Genomic DNA, 21,615 nt, shown 5'->3' with positions numbered 1-21,615 from the left:
GGGGCAACCAAAATTGGAGGCAATATTGCGAGTATACTCTTTTTAACATTTAAAACAAAAGAAAATGGGGAAATGGGACACTTAGTTTTGATGAGGATGTGAAAAGTTAGGGTATATATACCTAATAAAATAAACACTTCCAACCTGTAAGCTCTTCATGTGAAAGAATTCCAGTTCCTCTTTCCATCTGTAATTTGAAATGTCCTTTTGGCTACAGTAAGGTAAAAATAGAAGGGACATTATCCTGCTGCTATGACTGTAGACAGTGTCCAGAATGGAAGATGGGTAAGGAAAGGAATATATTGAATATATGGATGATTTAATAATATAAATGGGGTTGAATTTTTAATCAGTATTATGGTGACTGAAAATCTTGAGTTATCTAATCCTTAATAAATAACTGTAAAATGGATGGAATTGTTTTGTGGAGTAATAAATGTTTCTTTCTTGAGCTACATACTAAAAAGTGAAATCTCCCTTAGATTGCTACTTACTGTTTTTTACAAATGGCAGAAGAAAAATAAAGAAAAAAGAACAAAAAAGATCAAAAAATAAAATAGCAGTTGCTTGTAAAAGTAGATTAGTATTTGATTTTAACTTCCATTTGTTGATTTATTCTATACTAAATTACAAAGATAGAAACTAAATGGCAAAATAGGATAACAGACAGTGCATTTCAATTAAATATCATATTGTGTCATGTCAAGACAGAGCATTTTCTGTCATATAATGTCATGTAGTAGGATCCCCTCTAAGATATGATCCCCAGGACATTTGACTTTCTGGTCTTTTAAGGACCTTCCAGAAGGATGACTTGATTGGGGCCAGCCACATCTCGAGAGCAAGAATGACCTCCAAGATAAAGCCAGGGCAGAAAGTGCTTTCCTGCTAGGTCCCACCTAACAAAATGCATGGGCTTATGGGATATGGGATCAGTAAATCCTCCTAAAGCTGAAGTAATTGTTACACTACCACTTTATAAGGTAGATCCTATATTTAACAAATGAGAGAACACTATGATTTCAACAGACATGTTTCTTTTTCTTTCTAATTGTATTTTGCTTTCTTCTTCATGGATATAACCTCCCACTACACCATTTCCTACTTTGTGTATTAGTTTCAAAGGTTCATAGCAATGTTTCAGTGGGTACTGAGATGTGGTAAACATGCTTCGTTCTGATATTCTTCAAATACAATACTTTTGGAAAAAATAATAGTACTGATTATTAATTAAGTATAGTCAGTGTCCCTTCTACTCTAAGTCTCAAGGGAATTTCAGTAGACACTGACAAAATTATGACCCTAAGATTAAGACATTACATAGTATTCATATCTTCTCAGAAATATAAAGAACTGCCTGCATGGAGAAAAAGAAGGCTTTGTGTTTGTTCTGTGACACATCCTTGTCTTAATTCCAGATAACCTTCATTGTATTATCTTTAGTTACGTAAATGGCTTTGGTTGAATGGTAACATAGCAGTTGCTCTTTAATGTCTATAATGACTATGTATTACACTGAGTTGGTTATTATCAGGACCGTAGTTTTATCTTTTTTTCCTACTGTGTTAATTTCTCCTATTTACAATTGCAAGCTCAGTAGTCCTCTTCCAGTCATTCACAAGTATTATCAGTCTGGAGACTTAATCATTGCTGCAATTATTTATCAAGTCTTCTTTCTTTCAAATGAGATCACTTTCCAAAGCCTTCCTTCTCATGAAGTACTTGATCAGTACATGTAAGTATCCCCCGGTTTCTACTCCTCCAGGTCCTCTTCTTATTTTCCTTATTTCTACCTATACTGGATTATGTATGTTTCATTTTTCTGTTGAAATATTTCAGTTGCTAGTGGTCAGTATGTTAATCCAGTGTCCATGGTTAGCCATTTTTAATTTCATAAGTGGGAGAAAATCAGCTTGTTCAATCACTGGAGGTTAAATTGAGACAAATCAACTTTCTAGGACATTTAACAGATTGAAAGATTCAAAACTTGAAGATCTCCTTAGTATAATTCCAAGCTTCTTCACATTTCATCTCAAGCAGAAATTAAAACACTAAGCCCTCTGATGTGTTTGAGAAACGTTTCTAGATTTTACAGTTCTATGGTGGAAAAATGGAACTGACTTCCTGCTCTTAGAAAAAAATTGGGCAAAATATAAACAAAATTGAAATCAAATACTACCTTAGCATCCAAATTCATTCTGGAAGAGATATTTTATAATGAATTTAAAATCTTAAGTACAGAAGAAGAATCTTAAATACAGAAGAAAGCAGGGTACAAATGCTTTCTCGGTTTGATTTTAGCTTACTGCTCCACCCTATCTATGATTCCCTATCATATAATCAAATTATGATTTTCCAGATATTTGTTTTTCTGTGTAGGTATATATGTATGCATGTGCAAACCGACATATATGCACACACTAAGTATGTATGTATTGTGTATATGTGTCTGTATGACAGACAGTAGATATCTTCAGACAGTAGATATTTTAAATGTTTGTGTGTATATATACACACACACGTATAATTAAAATATTTACTTTCCAAATCTAAAGCAGAAGTATTTTAATTCATTTTATAATTCTCAATGAAGGTTCCTCACCCAAAATTACCAACACACTTTGGCTCTGGCATTTGCTGTAAAGGACATCAATGAAAATTCTGGGATTTTATCCAATGTTAGCCTCGGTTTCCACATTGCTACCAACTATCCTGAGGATTATACAACTTACCTTTTAGCAATGGAATTTTTATCTACAAAAGATAAATTTATCCCAAATTACAAATGTAATGACCAAACAAATGTGGTTGCCATCATTGGAGGACCCCAGACTAAAACCTGTCTCAATATGGCAACCACTCTGTGCAACTATAAATTTCCCCTGGTGAGTAAAATATGGAGCAAGATGGAACGTCCAGAAGTGTATTATTTTCAAATGTTGAGTCCTGATAATCACTCTTATGAAAAGCATTCTGGAAGCAAAAAATATGTGTTATTTAATGATGAGGAAGTTAGTAGATATGAAGATTACGAAGAAAGGATTCTACTTTTTGCTTGATTAGCAGTACTACATTTGCAGACATTATTTGGTAAAAATTTCATTTTTAGTAACTTGCCTAGAACACCCACTCAGGCCCAGTTAGTACATAAAGATATATGCATTAGTCCTTTATATTTTTTTTTCTAAAAAAAAGCTCTGGTTCTTCTGTCTTTTCCCCACTTAGATCACATTTGGATCACCACCCTTGACATATAATGACAATTCAGCACTTTTTGTAAAATGGATGTTCCCTGATGAGATCCACCAGCTTAAAGGAATCCTTTACTTACTCTTGCATTTTGGATGGATCTGGGTTGGAATGATTTCTCAGTTTGAGGAAGATAGAGAGAGGTTCATTCAAAAGAGTCTTTCCATGTTTTCAGAGAGAGGAATCTGTTTTGACTTTACAGAATGTCTTCCCCAAATGATGTATGGTAATGAAGCTGCTGAAATAGTGGAGGAAGCAGATAAATTATATAAAATAATAATGGGGAGTACAGTCATTGCTGTGATCTTTAATGGTGAAACGTCAAGCATAGTGATGTTGAGGACGATGCTCTCTGTTTTAGATTCTGATGATATTCCAAAGGAGAGAAAAGCCAAAGTTTGGATCATGACAGCTCAAATGGAATTCACCTCTATTCTAATGCAAAGACAATTGCCCATTGATTTTCTCTATGGTGCAATTTCCTTTGCACTTCATTCAAAAGAGCTAATAGGATTCCAACAATTTATGCAGACAAAAAACCCAATTTTTGAAAAAGACAATGGGTTTATTAGGGATTTCTGGAAAGATGCATTTGAATGCTCATTTTCTAGTGATATTTCAGATGAGAATGCTGAAAGGATCTGCACTGGAGAAGAGAAGCTGGACACTCTTCCTAATTCTGTCTTTGAGACCACCATGGGTGCACTTAGTTACAGCATCTACAATGCAGTTTATGCTGTGGCACATGCTCTGAGGGCCTTGCATGCCTCCAAACTCAACAATGGTCGAAAATTTGATCGGAGGAGGCAGAAGCATTTAATTCAATCAACGTGGCAGGTAACATTTGCTAATGCAAAATAAAGGATGATCAGGTATAAAAGTACTGGCTTTAAAGGATTGTGTAGTAGACTGGAGATAGATGATGTGGTATCTCTCCCCCACTGTTGAGAAAGAGAGCTGATCAGTTTTGACACAGGGTCTCTTTGATCCCTCTTTCAAACCAGCAGTTTTCTCTGTCCGTAATGTGGACTTCATTGTCTTCAAATTTGTCTTTTAAATGAAGACTGTAGATATCCTCATGGGTTTACTTTCTCATGTTGTGCCATGTTTATTTCTTTTATTTTATTTATTTTATTTGGTTGGTCAATTGCTTACAAGATAATAGGTATAACTAAAAACATAGTTATTGTGATGACCCATAGTCTATCAAAATAACACAAAACCCAAAACATACATTAAAGTCCGGTAATGCCTTCAACTTAACTTCACTGTTTTATTAGGCACAGTTTAAAGTCACAAAAGTAAATAATGAGGCAAAAAGAAAACCAAAAAACCCGGCATTGACAAAAGTTCTGAAGCAAACCAAGATAACTAATCATAAACTGCAGGAAAGTAACCGAGGAGAATCCATGGGAAGAATGCCAGCAAAGATAAACCTCTTTCAAAGTAAACATTAAACTTTCACTCCAGCAATTCTAACTCTGCAGTTACAATTTATAAACATAGCTCCCTGCTCCAAGCCATGAGGAGGATCGTGGTAATCTCCTCCTGAGTAGACCTCGCTTTTTCGCTGATCCTCTCCTCCCTGCATGACTTCAGATGGATAGGGGATGCGCCTGGATCCTCCTCTGACTGTTCAGCTGGCCTCTGCCTTTCCCCAACCTCCTGCAACACCTCTGGAGCCACACTCCCACTCCCTGTTGGCTGTTCCTCCTGTTCTTCAGAGTCAGTCTCCACCAGAGACATGACAGTTATGAATACATGGATACATATAAGAAAAATAAAAGAAACAATAGGACAGGGATGGTAGGCATGTTGGTGCGCTTATGCACGCCCCCTACAGACTTCTTAGGAAAGGAGTAAGGTCAATTGTAGAAAGTCTCAGGTTAAAGTTTTTGGGGTTTGGGGAAAAAAACCACAGAGTCAGTATTCCAGACATTGACTATGTTGCTGAAGTCGTATTTCCTGCAATCAAGTTTGGTGCATTTTACCTTCAGTTTGTATCTGTTGTGTGCTCTTGTATTGTTATGGTTGAAGCTGGTAGGACATTACAATATATAATTTTATGTACTATACTTTGATCTGACTGAAGGCAATGTAGTTCTAGGTTGACTAGGTCTAGAATTTCAAGTCTGTTGGCAAAAGGTATTCTTGAACGAGTAGCGGAGTGGAGAACTCTTCTTGTGAAATATATCTGGACTTTCTCAACTGTGCTAATATCAAATAAGTAATGTAGGTTCTGGACTGATGAGCTGTATTCCAGTAATGGTCTAGCAAATGTTTTGTATGCTCTAGTTAGTAGTGTAATATTACCAGAGAAAAAGACATGTAAGATTAGGTTAACAACTCTTAATGCCTTTTTGTCTATCATTAGAGATGATAGAGATGAGTACTCCAAAATCCTTGACAGAGTTTGGATGATCAACAAGGTCTTGACTATTCAGCCTGTATTTTATTTTCTGATTTTTTTTTTTGCCAATATGTAAGACATAGCATTTATTTGTTGAGATTTGAAGTTGCCATTTGATTCACCATTCTGACATAGTCAAAGTCTTTTTGAAGGGTAGCAGTATTGCCTGTGGTGTTGAATTGCTTTACCTCATCAGCAAAGAGAACACAGTTGCTCTTAATATGATCACAGAGGTCATTTATGTAGAGTATGAAGAGAGTTGGTCCTAGAACACTGCCTTAGGGGACAGCACTATTGACAGGTACAGAATTTGATAGGACGCTCCCAATTTTGACCATTTGTTGTCTGTTTGACAGGAATGCTTCTATCCAGTTATGCAGGTGTCCAGAGATACCATAAGATTTTAGTTTGAGGAGTAGTTTGCCATGTACAACTGAATCAAAGGCTTTACAGAAGTCCATGTAGATTACATCTATTGCTTTGATCTGAGTTGTGTAGTCCATATGTTTTTTCAGTGTAAGAGTTCCAGATTACAGGAAAGTTCTTTATTTAAACCAAATTGTTTATTAGAGAGTAAGTTTTTTGTCTCTAAGTGGAGGATAATGTATTGGTTAGTAATTGATGCCATGACTTTACAGGTGACGCAGCATCAAGAGATTGGTCTGTAATTTTCAACTAGGCTGGGGTCTCCCTTTTTGAAGATGAGAATGACTGTGGCTTGTGACCATAGATTTGGCAAGGAGCTGGTCATGAAAGATTTGTTGAAGATTATGCTTAGAGGTTCAGCTATGGCAGTAAATAGCTTTTTTAAGAAGTAGGCACATATTCCATCCGGTCCAATAGATAGAGATGGGTTTAGATTGCATAGTGCTTTTTCAACATTGTCTACTGTAAAATCAATATGTATTAGATCATTTTTTTAAAAAAGTTTTTATTTTTTACAACAAACATACAAAAAAAATACATAAAACCCTCTTTCAATTATATTCATACAGTGTGTCAATTGGTTACAATCTTTTGTGCTATCCTTTTCTTACCATTACTCACAAGTTATGCAAATTCTCACCTTATCAATCTAGCTTGTGCTTATGTAATATCAATTATTAAACATTCATTTGACTAAATTATTTTTCCATCATTTTATAGGAGATATTCTAATTTTAATTATGATTTAATCATACATTCATGCAATTGTTGTATATTGTATATTGTATTCTATATCAATCTATTAACTTTTATTGTAAGGCTTACTAATCTATTTCTTTATCATGTCTTTTTATCTATCCCCTGATAAAATAAATCCCATATCATATAAATCTGTTTATCCTCTTGTTCTCTAATTTCAAATGTCAATTTACTCATTTTGGCACAGTCCATGATTTTCTTAATAATTTCCTCCTGCATAGGTATTTTTTCATTTTCCCAATTCTTAGAAAATACATTTCTAGCTGCTGTTAAAACATTTACAATCAAATATTCCAATTCTTTACAATATATTTCCAGTATAATTCCCAATAAAAATATCTCAGGTTTAAAGTCTATGTGTTGTTTTGTCATTTTTTCCAAACGTGTGAGTATAGTCCAATTTTTTTTTTTGCATCCGAGCATGTCCACCACATATGGTAATATGAACCAGGTATCTGATGACATTTCCAACATTTACCCGATTTATTCCTGAACATCCTCGCAATTCTTGTCGGCGTTAATTGCCACCTGTAAAACATCTTATACAAATTTTCTTTATATGCAGTTGACATTGTTATTTTATAATTTTGAGACCACAATTTTTGCCATTTATCTAAGTCAATCCCATATCCAAATTTTTTCCCCCATGCAGTCATTGTTACTTTTACTTGTTCTTCCTCGAATTTAAACTCTAGCAAATGGCGATAGAGTTTTTTGATTACTTTTTCATCAATACCTGTCAAAATTTTGTCTAAATCAGTCAACTTATCATAGATACCTTCAGTTTTAACATCTTTATCAAATCTAGATTGTATTTGCAAATATGAAAACCAATTCATTTTTACACCTTGTTCTTCCAATGCTTGTATAGATTTAAGTTCACCCTTTTTATTCAATATCTCACCATATCTAACTGTTTGTTCCTTTTTATATATTATTCAATAGGGAAAAGCTTCAATGGTAGATAATCATAGGGGAATTTTTAAATAATATTGCTTTTTTATCTTCTTCCAGTTTAGAAACAATGCTTCTCAAATATAATGTGTTCTAAAATACCTCTGTGTTTTTTAGTTCCCTTATACCAGGGGAAGGCATGCCCCTCTAACAGCAAGTCATGTCCTTCTAAATTCAAAAGTCTGGTATTCTTTAGTGTTATCCACTTCTTTACCCACATCAAACTCGTCGGTTGGTAGTATAATTCGCAATTGGGCAAATCAAATCCTTCTCTTATTCTTGCATCTTGTAGCAATTTCTTAATCTGATTGGAATTGTCTGGAACAAATACAAGATTCTAGGCAATACATTCACCTTAATTATAGATATTCTCCCAGTCAGTGATAATTGTGAATTTTCCCATTTTATCCAGTCTGTAACAATCTGTTGTTTAAGTTTAAGATAATTATCCTTGTTACATGTGCTACATCTTGGTATTATGTGTATCCCTATATACTTAACTTTATTTGTGACCTGGATCTCCAAAACATCCTCCAATTCTTTCTTTCGTATTACTAACATGTTCTTTGATAAAATCTTTGTTTTATCTTTATTTATTTTCCTGATACTTTCCCATACTCTTCTGTCTTTTCTATCAGTTTAGGTGCTGATTCCATTGGATCATCAAATATAAATACCAGGTCATCTGCAAAAGCTTGTAATTTATACTATTCTTTTTAAATTTTCATTCCTTTTATTTCTTTTTCTTCTCTGATGTTCCTATTCAGCACTTCCAGTGTTAGCACAAGCAACAGAGGTGACAGTGGACAGCCTTGTCTAGTCCCTTTTATTATATCTAAAGTCTGTTAATTCTCCATTGATCATAACCTTTGCAGTTTGTTTATGATATATTGTTTCTATGGCTTGAGTAAATTTTTTACCAAAGGCCATTCGGTCCAATTGTAACAGCATAAAACACCAATTCATATTATCTGCATTTCCATAGCATACATGTCCTTGTTCATTTATCAATTGATTTATCCTTCTCGAGTCTCTTTCCTTTCTCAATTTATATGCAAGCCATTTTCCTAGTTTGTTTGCATCTTCAAAATAGTTCTGCTTAGCATTTTTAATTTTTTGTGCTATTTCTTCTTTTTCAATTAACCCCATTTTATGTTATGTCCATTTTAATTTTAATTATCTTTTTTGTGGAAATTTCTGTAGTTCTTTTTCCAACTTCTTGTAGTCATTTTCCAATATTTTAAAGGTTTTTTTCCTGTTTTATATTTCTTTTCCCTGTATCATCCATTATCAAGCATCTTGTAAAAGCCTTCATCATGTCCCAGAGGTTCTGTAATGATGTATATTCTTTTGGGTTTCCTTCAAAGAAAAAAGTCAATTCTCTCTCAATTTTCTGTTTAAAATCTTTTTCCTTTAATATCGCATTATTGAAAATCCATCTAGATCTCCTTTTTTGTAATTTCCATACAAGTGTTATGGACTGTGATCTGCCCAGGTACTTGCTTCTATTTCAGTGTCTTGTGTGTGAGAAAACAATTCTGTTGACATCCATATCATATCTATTCTAGACCATGATGCATGTCTATTTGAATAAAAGGTATATTGTTTATTTTCCACATTTCTCTCTCTCCATGCATCTTTTAAGTTTATCTCATCTACCATCCGAAAGAAGGATTTTGGCAATGTCTTTCTAGCTTTCTTTGCTGTTTTTTGTGTTTTATAGTCCAATTTGTCAGATATTATTCCATTAAAATCTCCCATCAGACAGATATTATCATAATCTAGTTCAATTATTTTCTTATGTAATTTCCTGTTTTGGCAAGGAGCTCATCCTAAAAGATTTTTCAAAGATTATGCTTTGAGGTTCGGCTATGGCAGTACATAGCTTTTTTAAGAAGTAGGCACTTATTCCGTCTGGTCCAATAGAAAGGGGTGGTTTTAGATTGTGCAGTGCTTTTTCAACATTGTCTTCTGTAAAATCAATATGTATTAGATCATTGTAGTTATCTGTAGTTCAACTGGGAAATACTGGGCATGATCCATTGCTGTTTACAAATATTGAGACAAAGAATGTGTTAAAGAGGTTGGCTTTAATAGTGTCGTCATTGCAGTCTTTACCATTAGGTCCTTTCAGGGTGGAATGGACCTTGAGGCTTTTAGTTTGTTGGTTACAAAATTGTAGAAAGTGCGGGTGGAATTGGTGCATAGAAGGTTTTCCTCTTGTTTAATGTAACAATTGGTGCATTCAGTCTTTACTTGGTGGCATCAATTTTTGTATCGGCTTTTGAAGTTGGAAACATGACCAGATTTGTTTTTCTTCCAAAGTTATCTCTTTTTGGATTGAAGCTTCCTTATTATTATGGGTAATCTGTTTTTTCTGGTTTTTGGAGTTGTTATTGGTACATATAGTTTGATGACTCTTTCGACTTCAAGTAAAAAAATGTTGTAATGTTTTATGAACGAGTTCTTTTGTTTTCCCAATGAAGAAATCTCCACATATTTCATGGCATTGTACTGCATATACCACATTGCTTAGTTTGTAATCTGGTTTTATTTTTCTCTCATTTCCTTCTTGTTTGGATAGTTGAAAAATGAAAGAATATTTATTTATTTGTATTTCATATTTTTTATGAAATACCTACCCTCATGGTCCATCCTTTTACAAATAATAATTGGCTTTGTTATATGAAGAAAAGATTTGTCAAATATGATCTGAATTATCTGAATAACAAAGATCTTGCATGCAAAATTGGATGAAGTTTGAAAATCAAATGAAGATATCGAAAAAGTTTAAATATATAACTTATATTGTATATTCATGAACTGGGATAGAGCTTGGTACCAAGGTCAGCCAATGAATAGGCATAGTAACTAAATCAGCCAATGGGGACAGTTTGGAAACTGAAACTAGAAATAGCCTAGGATGAAAACTGAAACTAGAAGTAGCCTACGCATAGCTCTATTTTAAGCTGTGCAGCTCTGAAGTTATTGAGTTCTGAATCTGTCTATTGAAATGAACTGCTTCTCTCTTCTGTTTGACTTGCAATATGTTTCTGTCTGAGTTTGCTGCATGTTGGAAAAATCTACAACTGGTTTATAAAACCTTCTTATTAAGTTTATAATTGCTGTAAATAAACATAGCCATCTGTGTTTATTTTTATGGAGCTGAATTAATGCTGCAAAACTCTGAATATGTACTTTATGTATGAAATAATACGTAAAGGATCTTATTTAATCCACGACCTGTATATTTAACAGTTTCAAATGTAAAAATTTTGTCAATCAATAGCATGAAGAAAATTTCAAATTTAAATGGTTCTCAATTATTTTTTATTTGTTTTTCAATTAAAAACAGTGTAGATTGATGAAAAAAATGGCATTCCATTGACTGTAAGCAAAACAGAAGGAACTGAGGTTTCTCCATATGATTTCAAGGAATCCAGTTAATATTTATATTACTTTGATTTTTCATTCAGCTCCACCATTTTTTGCAGCAAGTCTCTTTTAACAACAGTGCTGGAGAACAGGTTTCTTTTGGCCCCAATGGAGAATTTGAAACTGGGTTTGATGTCTTCAATTGGATCACATTTCCAAACAAGTCCTTTCTAAGAGTCCAAATTGGAAGCATTGATCCCATGGCTCCCCCAGACAAGTTCCACACTATTTCTACCATGGATGCTTTTTGGCCCCTTGTTTTTAACAAGGTGTGTCTCGTTTTTCAGTTTTTAAGAAATCCCGTATTCATTCATCCACAGAAATAAATGATTAAATGACTATCACGATAGCAACATTTGGATTTAGCAGCCTCAATATTTTTTATATGTAATGTTAACATAAGCTGCTAAAGTATAAATGGTTGACTTAAAATTGAAATGCCAATAACCTTTGATTATATCCAATGCAAAATCATCTCAGTAATTGTAGTACTAGATTTTGCGATTAGTCAGTTTAGCATATCAATGCACGAGCATTGAGTTCAATGCAATAAAATTGAGATAAGCTAAGACAAAGCAATAAGGTAAATTTTTATATGATAAAATAGAATGCAAATATATATCAAAAATGATTATTACAGATCTAAAACAGCAGCGGCTTGTTTCTCAAACTCAGCAAATTTATGAGAGGTGGACTTCAATTCCAAACTTCAACATACTGGCTGGGGAATTCTGGCAGTTGAAGTTCACACCTCTTCTACTTGCTGAAGATTGAGGAACAAATTAATTGAACTGAACTGAATTTTAATCAATTTAAAACAAAAGAAAATGATGAAATTGGACACTAAGGACTTATGAGGATGGGAAGAGTTTGGGTATGTATAATTGATAAAATGGACACTCCCAACACACATATTTTTCATATGAAAGAAATCTCATTTTACTTATAACAGACAATGCCTCTTTCCATCTGTAATGAGAAATGTCCTTCTGGCTCCAGCAAGGTAAAAATTGAAGGGAGATTATCCTGCTGCTATGACTGTAGACAGTGTCCAAAAGGGAAGATAGCTGACCAAATTGGTAAGCAAAGGAATATGTTGAATGTATGGTTAATTTAATAAATATAAATTCATTTAAGTATAGGTATTATGGTGTCTGAAAATCTAATCTGATAGGTTGCATCTTTAATGCATTTTGTATATTATTTTCAAAGAAATAATATGAAGTCATAATAAATTAGTAAACAAAGTATGCTATTAATTCTTCATACTTAAAACCTATCATGGTTCTGTGAAACAGTTTTGTTTGTTCTTTTTCCTCAGACTTAGATGACTGTTTCCCATGTCCAAAGGATCAATATCCAAACAAGGGTCAAGATAATTGCCTTCAAAAAACTGTAATTTACTTAACTTTCCAAGAGGTGATGGGTATTTCTTTGGTAATGATTGCAGTCTCCTTTTCTGTCATCTCAGCTGCGGTCCTAGGAATCTTCATTAAACACCAGGATACTCCCATTGTCAAAGCCAACAACAGGAACCTCACCTACACACTTCTCATTGCTCTCCTGCTCTCCTTCATTTGCACTCTGCTCTTCATTGGGAAACCTGATCGAGTCAAATGTCTCTTGCGACAAACTACATTTGGCATCAATTTCTCTATAGCTCTTTCTTGTATTTTGGGTAAAACAACCATAGTAGTTCTTGCTTTCATGGCCACAAAGCCAGGCTCCAAAATGAGGAAATGGGTGGGGAGAAGGATGGCCAACACTATTGTCCTATCTGTCTTCATGGTTCAGTTCACCATCTGTGTAGTGTGGTTGGCAATGTCTCCCCCATTTCCAGATTCAGACATGCACTCCATGATTGAAGAAATTGTCCTGGAATGTAACGAAGGTTCAACCATAATGTTTTATACTGTCCTTGGCTTTATGGGGCTCTTGACCGCTGTCACTTTCACAGTGGCCTTCTTGGCTAGGAATTTACCTGACAGCTTCAACGAAGCCAAATTTATCACCTTCAGCATGTTGGTCTTTTGCAGTGTCTGGGTGTCATTTTTTCCAACCTATTTGAGCACCAAGGGAAAATACGTGGTTGCTGTGGAGATCTTCTCCATTTTGGCTTCAGCAGCCGGATTGCTGGGCTGCATTTTTTCTCCCAAGTGCTATATCATTATTCTGAGACCTGATTTGAATAAGAAGGAGCAATTAATGAAAAAATAAAACTGATATTTATATCTTGAATGAAGATAAATTGGTTATCTTCCATATAATATAAAGGCTTTGGGTTTTGGGGGGTGCTTTGGGGATTTTGCATTATTTCCTCATATCAGCATATCAATGTGACATATAACACAATACCTTGATGTATAGGGACACAGATATATATCCCTATTACACTCACTCTGTGAAAGTATGACAGATAATTTAGCATGTCACTCTTGCTTTCCATGAATATTCCTGTAAAAGTACAACAAACCAGGAAGTTAGACAGTACTGGAAAAATAAACATACAGAGAACCTGTGTGACTGCAAACTCTCATTTAACATTCATATATTTCTCTCTTCTATAACAACTTTTTCATAATTTTTAGGATGTGTAGATAGGTGTTGAGGTAGAGTTACACAAGAAGGCGACTTTCAAAGCATTAGCTGTGATTATATTTCCAAATTAACTTTAGGACCTAGAGAGTTTCTATGAATTTTTTCTTTTTGAACTATTAGGTCATTATTCTGAGCTCCAATAAGAATAAATGGGAATAGCTAATCAAGGAGATAATTGTGTGTAAAAATTGGTTTTTAATATTACAATGTTCAGTTGTCTCATACTTATGGAATTTGCGTCCTGGAACCCCATAAGTCTCATAATATATTTGAGTAAAAAAAAATCTTGCCAACCATCCTAATACATACTGAACATACTTCTTCAGAAGTATGTTTTTCTTAAAAAAAGACAAAATAGAGGAAAATACCGACTAATTTCTACTATTCCAAATCTGGATTGCTGAGACCCAGATGTTGGTGTTATGGATAAGATGGTTGTCCAGAAATTGGGAAACAATCAATACTAGTCCCCCTTGAAGCATGATAGCATCCACAGTTATGTTGCTGTGGGAAATGAATAAAGAGTCTGGAAGAAGATTGTGATGGAGAATGACTTCTTAGCTTCCCTCATGTAACTGCCTGAAATTTTCCTTAAAGATATTGGTGTAATAGTGGTTTTATATCTGTGTTTTGTTTCCTGCTTTCAATGAATTTCAAGAAGCCAAATCCCAAAATGTTTCAGAAGGCCTAAGTATTTTTCTGCATTTATTAGAATGACAAAAATGTATAATCATAATTCTAATGAAAAAGAACTGGAAAAAATTATGAAATATCACAACCTGGATATCAAAACTATACAATTATTGGATGAAACATGTAACAGTGATACCCATTGTCATCGGGGTACTTGGTACAATGTCCAAGAATTTTGCAAAATACATCAAGAATTTGCAGCTTCCTGCTATAATGCCAGCAAGCTGCAAAAGATTGTGCTACTCAAAACAACATACATTTTAAGAAGATTCTTGTTGATACCTAGGATGCTGTCAGCAACCTGTATCAACCCTTGGAGCCAGTCAGTGATATTTGTGATACATTTTTAAATGTTCAGTTGACTGATTTTCATGTTTAAATAACAATAACAATAACAGAATGATTATTTGAACCAAAGTACAGAAAAATTGCTGCAGGCTGTGAAACAGAGAACTTATAAAAACAACAGAAGCAGACACAGAATATCATGAAATACAGATGGAAGATAGATTAAATAGATGGAAAACCAAGGCTTTGCATAGATAGCACTTGAAAAACATTGAAGGAAAATGTGATGACAGCTTGACATGGGCATGGCTTATTCTTCAATCAAGGAAGATATGGAAGGTTTAATACTTGCTGCTCAAGCACAAGAACTACAAACTAATCAATGTGGGATTCAATAAAATGTGTTGCCAATTCTGTGGGCATGGTTTGGTGGGCGTGGCTTAGTGGTCATGTGACTGGGTGGGCATGGCTGGGTAGTCATGTGACTGGGGACACGTGACTATGTCCACATCACTCATGTCAAGGGGTGCCTTGCCTCACTCAGCTTGCCTGGCCTCCTGAACTCTTCTGGTCTTTCTCTATTCATCTGTCTACTCCTACAGTGCCTGGTAGATTATCTAATGCCTGCCTGTCCTTCTAAATCTGGAACTCTCACAGATTCTTAGCTCTATTATTCTTCACAATCTTCTGTGGAAACTGCTTGATGACTTGCTAGAGAATTCTGGGAGTTATCGTCCATACATCTTTCAGCTGTGTGACAATGATCTAGCCCTTGGGTTCCATCTATTGTGGTAAATCCCTGCTACTATAGAACTGGTGCTTAGTGCCTGTTCTTGTGCTGTTATGATCAGTGATCAGTTCTGCCTTTTATGCACACACACACTTCAGGAATAATTATAAAAATGATGATTTCTCATTCATTTCCTTATTCATAGTAGAAATAAAATAATCAGCCAAAAATGTAACCTAAAGTTGGAACTCAAAATCAGATATAGACTAAATGTAGTCTCATTTTTAGCTCTCCCCAGCAAACAGCAAATTTTGAAGCTCCAGGTAAAGAAGATTCATTTTAGGAGGAATAATCACAGTTTTCATGTTGGAGTTTCCAAAAGAAATGTTGGGAAATTCTGTATTTTAAAGAACATTTGAAGAAGGTGTGCAAAATAGTTCTTCTCTGCCTGAGGCTATAGAGATCTGGCACCAATCATAATATTGTTTGTGAAGCAACTGATCAACACTGAGGGTAAGCCATTAATATATGAAAATAAGAGCAAACTCCACTCCCTTCTAGTACTGATGATGTTACCTAGTTTGGTAATGAAACATCTGCATCTATGGTTCATATTGCTTTAATCATTATTTGTTAAGGAAACCACAACTGATTTATTTAATTGCACCAGACTCTAAATAAATCAGGAATGGAAAATCCTAAGCTATAGTGTAGACTCATGCGTCTCAACTTTGGCAATTTTAAGGTGCATCGACTTCAATTCTCAGAATTATCAAGGTAGCATGTAGTTCATCCATCTTAAACAAGCCAAGACTGAAAAATGCTGATCTTCAGAGAGAGATTTTCCTCTTTTACTGGTTCTTACTTACTTATAAGCAATCATAATGCAAAATCCTAACTTCCATCCCATTCCCTCATTAGTCTGATTTCCAGCTCCATTCTCCTCCATGCAGGGCAACCAAAGAAGACTATGTCACTATCAGTTTAAAAAACATTCAATCAGACCTTCCCAAAAAGAAGTTGGAGCTTCTTTTTTTGGAAGAGCTTCTTTTTTTGAAGAACTTCATTTTTTGAAATGGGGTGGAAATTAGACTTTGCATTATAATGCAAAATCCTCACTTCTACCCCATCCAAGAGAAAAGATAATGCCATATCCTCATTTCTACCCCATTTCAAAATAATGATAATGCAAAATCCATTCCAGAGCACAGACTAATCCCTCACTAACTTGCTTTCCAGCACTCTTCTCCTCCATGCAGGGCAACAAAAAAAGACTCTGTGACTACCAGTTCAATCAGACTTCTAACGTCTCCAGGGAATAAAGTTCTAAGTTCTGACTGAACTGACTGATTAGTCTCCCATCTGCTAGGGCTGCTGGTCCATTTGCAAGGACAAAGTTGAAACCGTTTCACATTTAATATGTAAATGCAGCAAAATTGCACAAAGTGATTACAAAGCTAGACACGACTAAGTTGCTAAATTAATCAACTTTTCGTTATGTAAAAAATACGACTTACCTGTATTTGAAAAATCATGAATAGAGTGAATAGAGTTATTAAAAATGAGAAGGTGAAGATCTTGTGAGACTCTTGTTAGACAGATCACATTTGGAACACAACATGCCAGATGTTACAGTTGTTAAAAACTGAAAAGTACAATTTATTGATATTTTAGTACTAGGAGATGCCAGAGTCCAAGAAAAAGAACTAAAACAACCATGAAATATCACAACCTGGCCATCGAAACTATGCAATTAGGAATGAAACATGTAACAGTGATATGCGTTGTCATTGGGGCACTTGGCACCATGTTCAAGAATTTTACAAAATACATCGAGAAATTCCAGCTTCCTGCAATATCACCAGCGGAATTGTAAAAAACTGCTACTCAAAACATAATACATCTTTAAAAGTTACTTTGTTAATACCTGGGATGCTGGCAGCAACCTGTATCAATCATTAGCATCAGTCAATGGTATTTGTGATGCAGTATTGAATGTTTAATTGACTGAATTTCATGGTTAATGAATAAAGTATATTTATTTATTTAATTAATTTATTTTATATTGCTGTCTACTCGCCCAGGTTGATTTGAAGCAGCTTAGACAGGGTAAAACCATATTTAAAATAAAAATAAAAAACAATAAAATCTAACAAAAAGAATCAAATAAATTAATAAAGTACAATAGGACAAAATCTAGAAAAAATAAAATAGACAAAAAATAATAATCATAATTGGAATTAAGCTAAAATGTAGGGGAGGCTGGTTTTTTTATATTGATGAGTGTGGCACCATTTTTTACTTCTTAAATATATTGTCTTGTTATAAAAAGCAAATATTCAGTTGTATTACAGTAGCCACATTGGCATCAATCCAGCAGTAATTAAAAAAGGTTAACCCTAGGATGATTTACATAATTTAAAATTTTAAAGATAAGGGGAAAATAATGTCAATAAGAACTATAGTTTCTGGAATGCTAACAAATAAAGTGTTGTTTAAATTATACATTAAATGTTGCTTGGTTGACAATTGCAAAATGGATGAACTTATTTCATAATGCAATGAATTTTTTTTATCTTAAGTTCAATCCTTAACACCGAGATCTTCACTGAATTCTTATTTATTGTTGCTTACAAATGGCAGAAAGAAAATAAAGAAAAAGAAAGAAAAATTAAAAGAAATTTATTTGTAAAAGTAAATTACTATTTGGTTTGTAATGTTACCCTTTATTTATTTATCAAATTTTTATAACACACCTCCTCATGAAGTGATTCTGAGCAGTGTTCATAATACAAGAGACTATATAGAAAGTCCTTGACTATGACTACAATTGAGCCCCAAATCTATCTTGTGAAGCAAGATAATTTTAAGTGAGATTTGCCTAATTTTACAACCTTTCTTGCCACAACTGTTAAATGAATTGCTGCAGTTGTTAAGTAAGGAACTTAACAAGTTTTTATGTGAATTTGGTTTTCCCATTGACTTTGCTTGTCAGAAGGTCCCAAAGATGATAAAATGGCCCAGGGACACAGCATCATAAATATGAACCAGCTGCCAAGCATCCAAATTTCAATTGCATGACCATTGAGAGTCTGCAATAGCCATAATGTTAAAAACAGCCATCAGTTACATTCTTCAGTGCCTTTGTAACTTTGAATACTAACCAGTTCAAAAGTTACCAAAGACTGTAAGTAAGGACTAGCTATATATAGTACAAATTTTCAATGTACAACCACATTTTAGCCCAACAGGGCTACATATGGAAATGCATGGTTGGATGATTCTAGGAATTGAGTCATTTGCTTCGGTAATCCCAAGCAGCCATGATGAGCATAATTGTCACCCAGGGAACATTTGGTGGAATTTTCATTATCCTTTAGAGTTTCTTTACATATAAGGCATGTGCCGGAGTCTTGTGGTTCATTGGTGGGGATTTCTTTCTCTTTGGGTTGTTGTTTAGCATTGGGTTTTTTTCCTGGCATGGAAAGTTTGTTGAGATGGTACGTTGATAAAATTGTTCAAACAAGATATTTGGGTAACCAATATAGCCAATATCTCACTAATTAATAAAATACAATAAACATGCTAGTCAAATAATTTCACTAGGCAACAATCAGCCTAATCAATTAATTACACTAAGCTCTAATCACAATCAGCCTAATCAATTATAATAATTGCTAATCACACTGGTCAATTAAATTCACTAAATCACTAATTTTACTAATCAATTAAATTACATAATTCACTGATCATTTACACTGATCAGTAAGCACACTATTTGCACTAAACATTCTAACCACACTAATCAATCAAACAATATGTCAATTAATCAGTTGATAAATTAATTATTTTATAGAAATTGTTTTAAAGACATCATTATCTAATCATTGGTATAGGTCATGAGGTAGAAAAGTTATGCTTTGAGGTAATGAAGTAATTAGTGCTTAAGTATTGAAGTAATGAAATAGTATTTATTTATTTAGTTCCAGTGCAAAATCATCCCAGTACAAACCATAGTAGTAATCTCTACTAATTACTCAGTGTTTCATATTATTAAAATGAGGATCAGACACAGTAAGTACAATAAAATGAGAGAAGATAAAACAATAAAATAAAATGGGATATGATAAAAAATAATGCAAGATATATAATGAAATGAATCCAAGAGATAGGAAACAGTAGGCACTTAAGTGAATTAATTACTTTTAAATAGAAACTCAATTTGTGGTGTATAAGATATCCTACCAACTTCACAGTTCAATTGACTAGATATATATTTGGGTCCTGAACAAAATAGAATTATTTTTGTTGGTTTCTTTGAGAACTAGTATGTCCTTTTTGTGATGCAATCTCTCTATGTATTGAGCCCTTGTTGAGCTGCCATATAATGGACAAGGGATTAGGACATCTGAAGTAGTCAGGTATCTTTAACTAAACATAATGACACTCTAGAAGTTCTCATAGCTTAATGGAAGGAATCCATTTGTTGCAACAGAGTGAACCTATTGTTAAATTGGCTTGAACATGGTTTTTGGTGAAATCTCCTTAAACTTAAATTTATATTTGCCTCCGTGAAAGGAATTAAACAGGGAGCAGAAAGTCATTCTTTTAGCATAGACTTTCTGCCTAACTAGCTAACTAGTTATGGTAACCCAAGTAAAGGAATATGATTGCACATTAAGCAGAAAAATCACCCTTTCACTGTTGATAGCATTTATGTGCTGCAGCATGTAAATTTAACAAATAAAATAAATAAAAATCATTAAAAGGGTGAAGGAGATATTATTTTTATAAAAATTATATAACCTATATGAATAAACGAGGAAAACAATATGACACAGAAAACTCATTTGTAATTAGATTGCAGGTTCCTAAGAGGGAATTTATTTATAAGTGGCATCATGCATAGTTCAACTTAATAATTGCATAGAAACATTTTCCCCAAATTGTTGACTTTTGGACAAAAAAAGATTTAGGGATAACATTAAGTTAATAAGCTTTTTGTGGCAAGAGTTGAGTGAGGGAATTATCAGCAAATCTTTAATGCAAATCATTAAGGAGAAGGTGTGCTTCTAGTCCTTCCACAACCACAGCTGAATGATTTTGGGCATCTTCTCACTCTAGAAACGAGGAAATAACAAATCACTCCTGAAAAACTTTGCAAGAAAACTTCTACAGGCAGAGTCTCAGAATTGACCACAATTCAAAGAAACAAGAAAAAAAGGAACATTTAAACAAGTGTTTCTTCAACCCAGCAAGTTTTATGAGGTGTGGATTTCAACTTCCAACTTCAGCATGCTGGTTGGGGAAATAACAGAATAACTTGGGGGGTATTCTAGTCCAACCCCCTTTACTCGGGAAACTCTACACCAGTTCAGACAAATGGTTGTCCAATCTCTTCTTTAAAATGTCTCGTGTTGTAGGATCCAGAATTTCTGGAGCAAGCCATTCCACCCATTAATTGTTCGAACTGTCAGGAAATTTCTCCTTAATTCAAAATTGGTTCTCTCCTTACTTAGTTTCCATCCATTGCTTCTTATCCTGCCTTCAGGTGCTTTGGAGAATAGGTTGAATGCCACTTCTTTGTAGAAGGCCCTAAGATATTGGAAGACTGCTTGCAACTGTTCTTCATATATTTTAGCTTCCAATCCCTAATCATCTTTCTTGCACCTCTCTGCACTCTCTATATACTCTCCTCATCTTTTTATATTGTGGCAAACAAAATTGGAGGCAATATTGCGAGTATACTCTTTTTAACATTTAAAACAAAACAAAATGGGGAAATGGGACACTTAGTTTTGATGAGGATGTGAAAAGTTAGGGTATATATACCTGATAAAATAAACACTTCCAAACTGTAAGCTCTTCATGTGAAAGAATTGCAATTCTTCTTTCCATCTGTAATGGGAAATGTTCTTTTGGCTACAGTAAGGTAAAAATAGATGGGACATTATCCTGCCGCTATGACTGTAGACAGTGTCCAGAAGTTAAGATAACTTACCAAATGGGTAAGGAAAGGAATATATTGAATATATGGATGATTTAATAATATAAATGGGGTTTAATTTTTAAT

At 34.1% G+C, this 21,615-nt stretch overlaps 1 protein-coding gene across 1 annotated transcript; it reads left to right on the top strand.

Moving 5' to 3' along the window:
• Nucleotides 1-926: 926 nt before the first annotated feature.
• Nucleotides 927-13,450, top strand: LOC148124271 (vomeronasal type-2 receptor 26-like). Its single transcript, XM_087917257.1, has 6 exons — nucleotides 927-983; nucleotides 1,593-1,735; nucleotides 2,594-2,885; nucleotides 3,226-4,086; nucleotides 12,186-12,312; nucleotides 12,555-13,450. The coding sequence occupies exons 1-6, from the start codon at nucleotides 927-929 to the stop codon at nucleotides 13,448-13,450; spliced, it is 2,376 nt and encodes a 791-aa protein (XP_087773383.1).
• Nucleotides 13,451-21,615: the final 8,165 nt, after the last annotated feature.

The sequence above is a fragment of the Pseudonaja textilis genome, chromosome Z (assembly GCF_049901715.1).
Source record: "Pseudonaja textilis isolate UNSWEBS1 chromosome Z, rPseTex1.2, whole genome shotgun sequence".
NCBI classification, from domain to species: domain Eukaryota; kingdom Metazoa; phylum Chordata; class Lepidosauria; order Squamata; family Elapidae; genus Pseudonaja; species Pseudonaja textilis.
The sequence above is the reverse complement of the archived record's forward strand: the minus strand, read 5'-3'. Positions and strand labels throughout refer to the sequence as shown.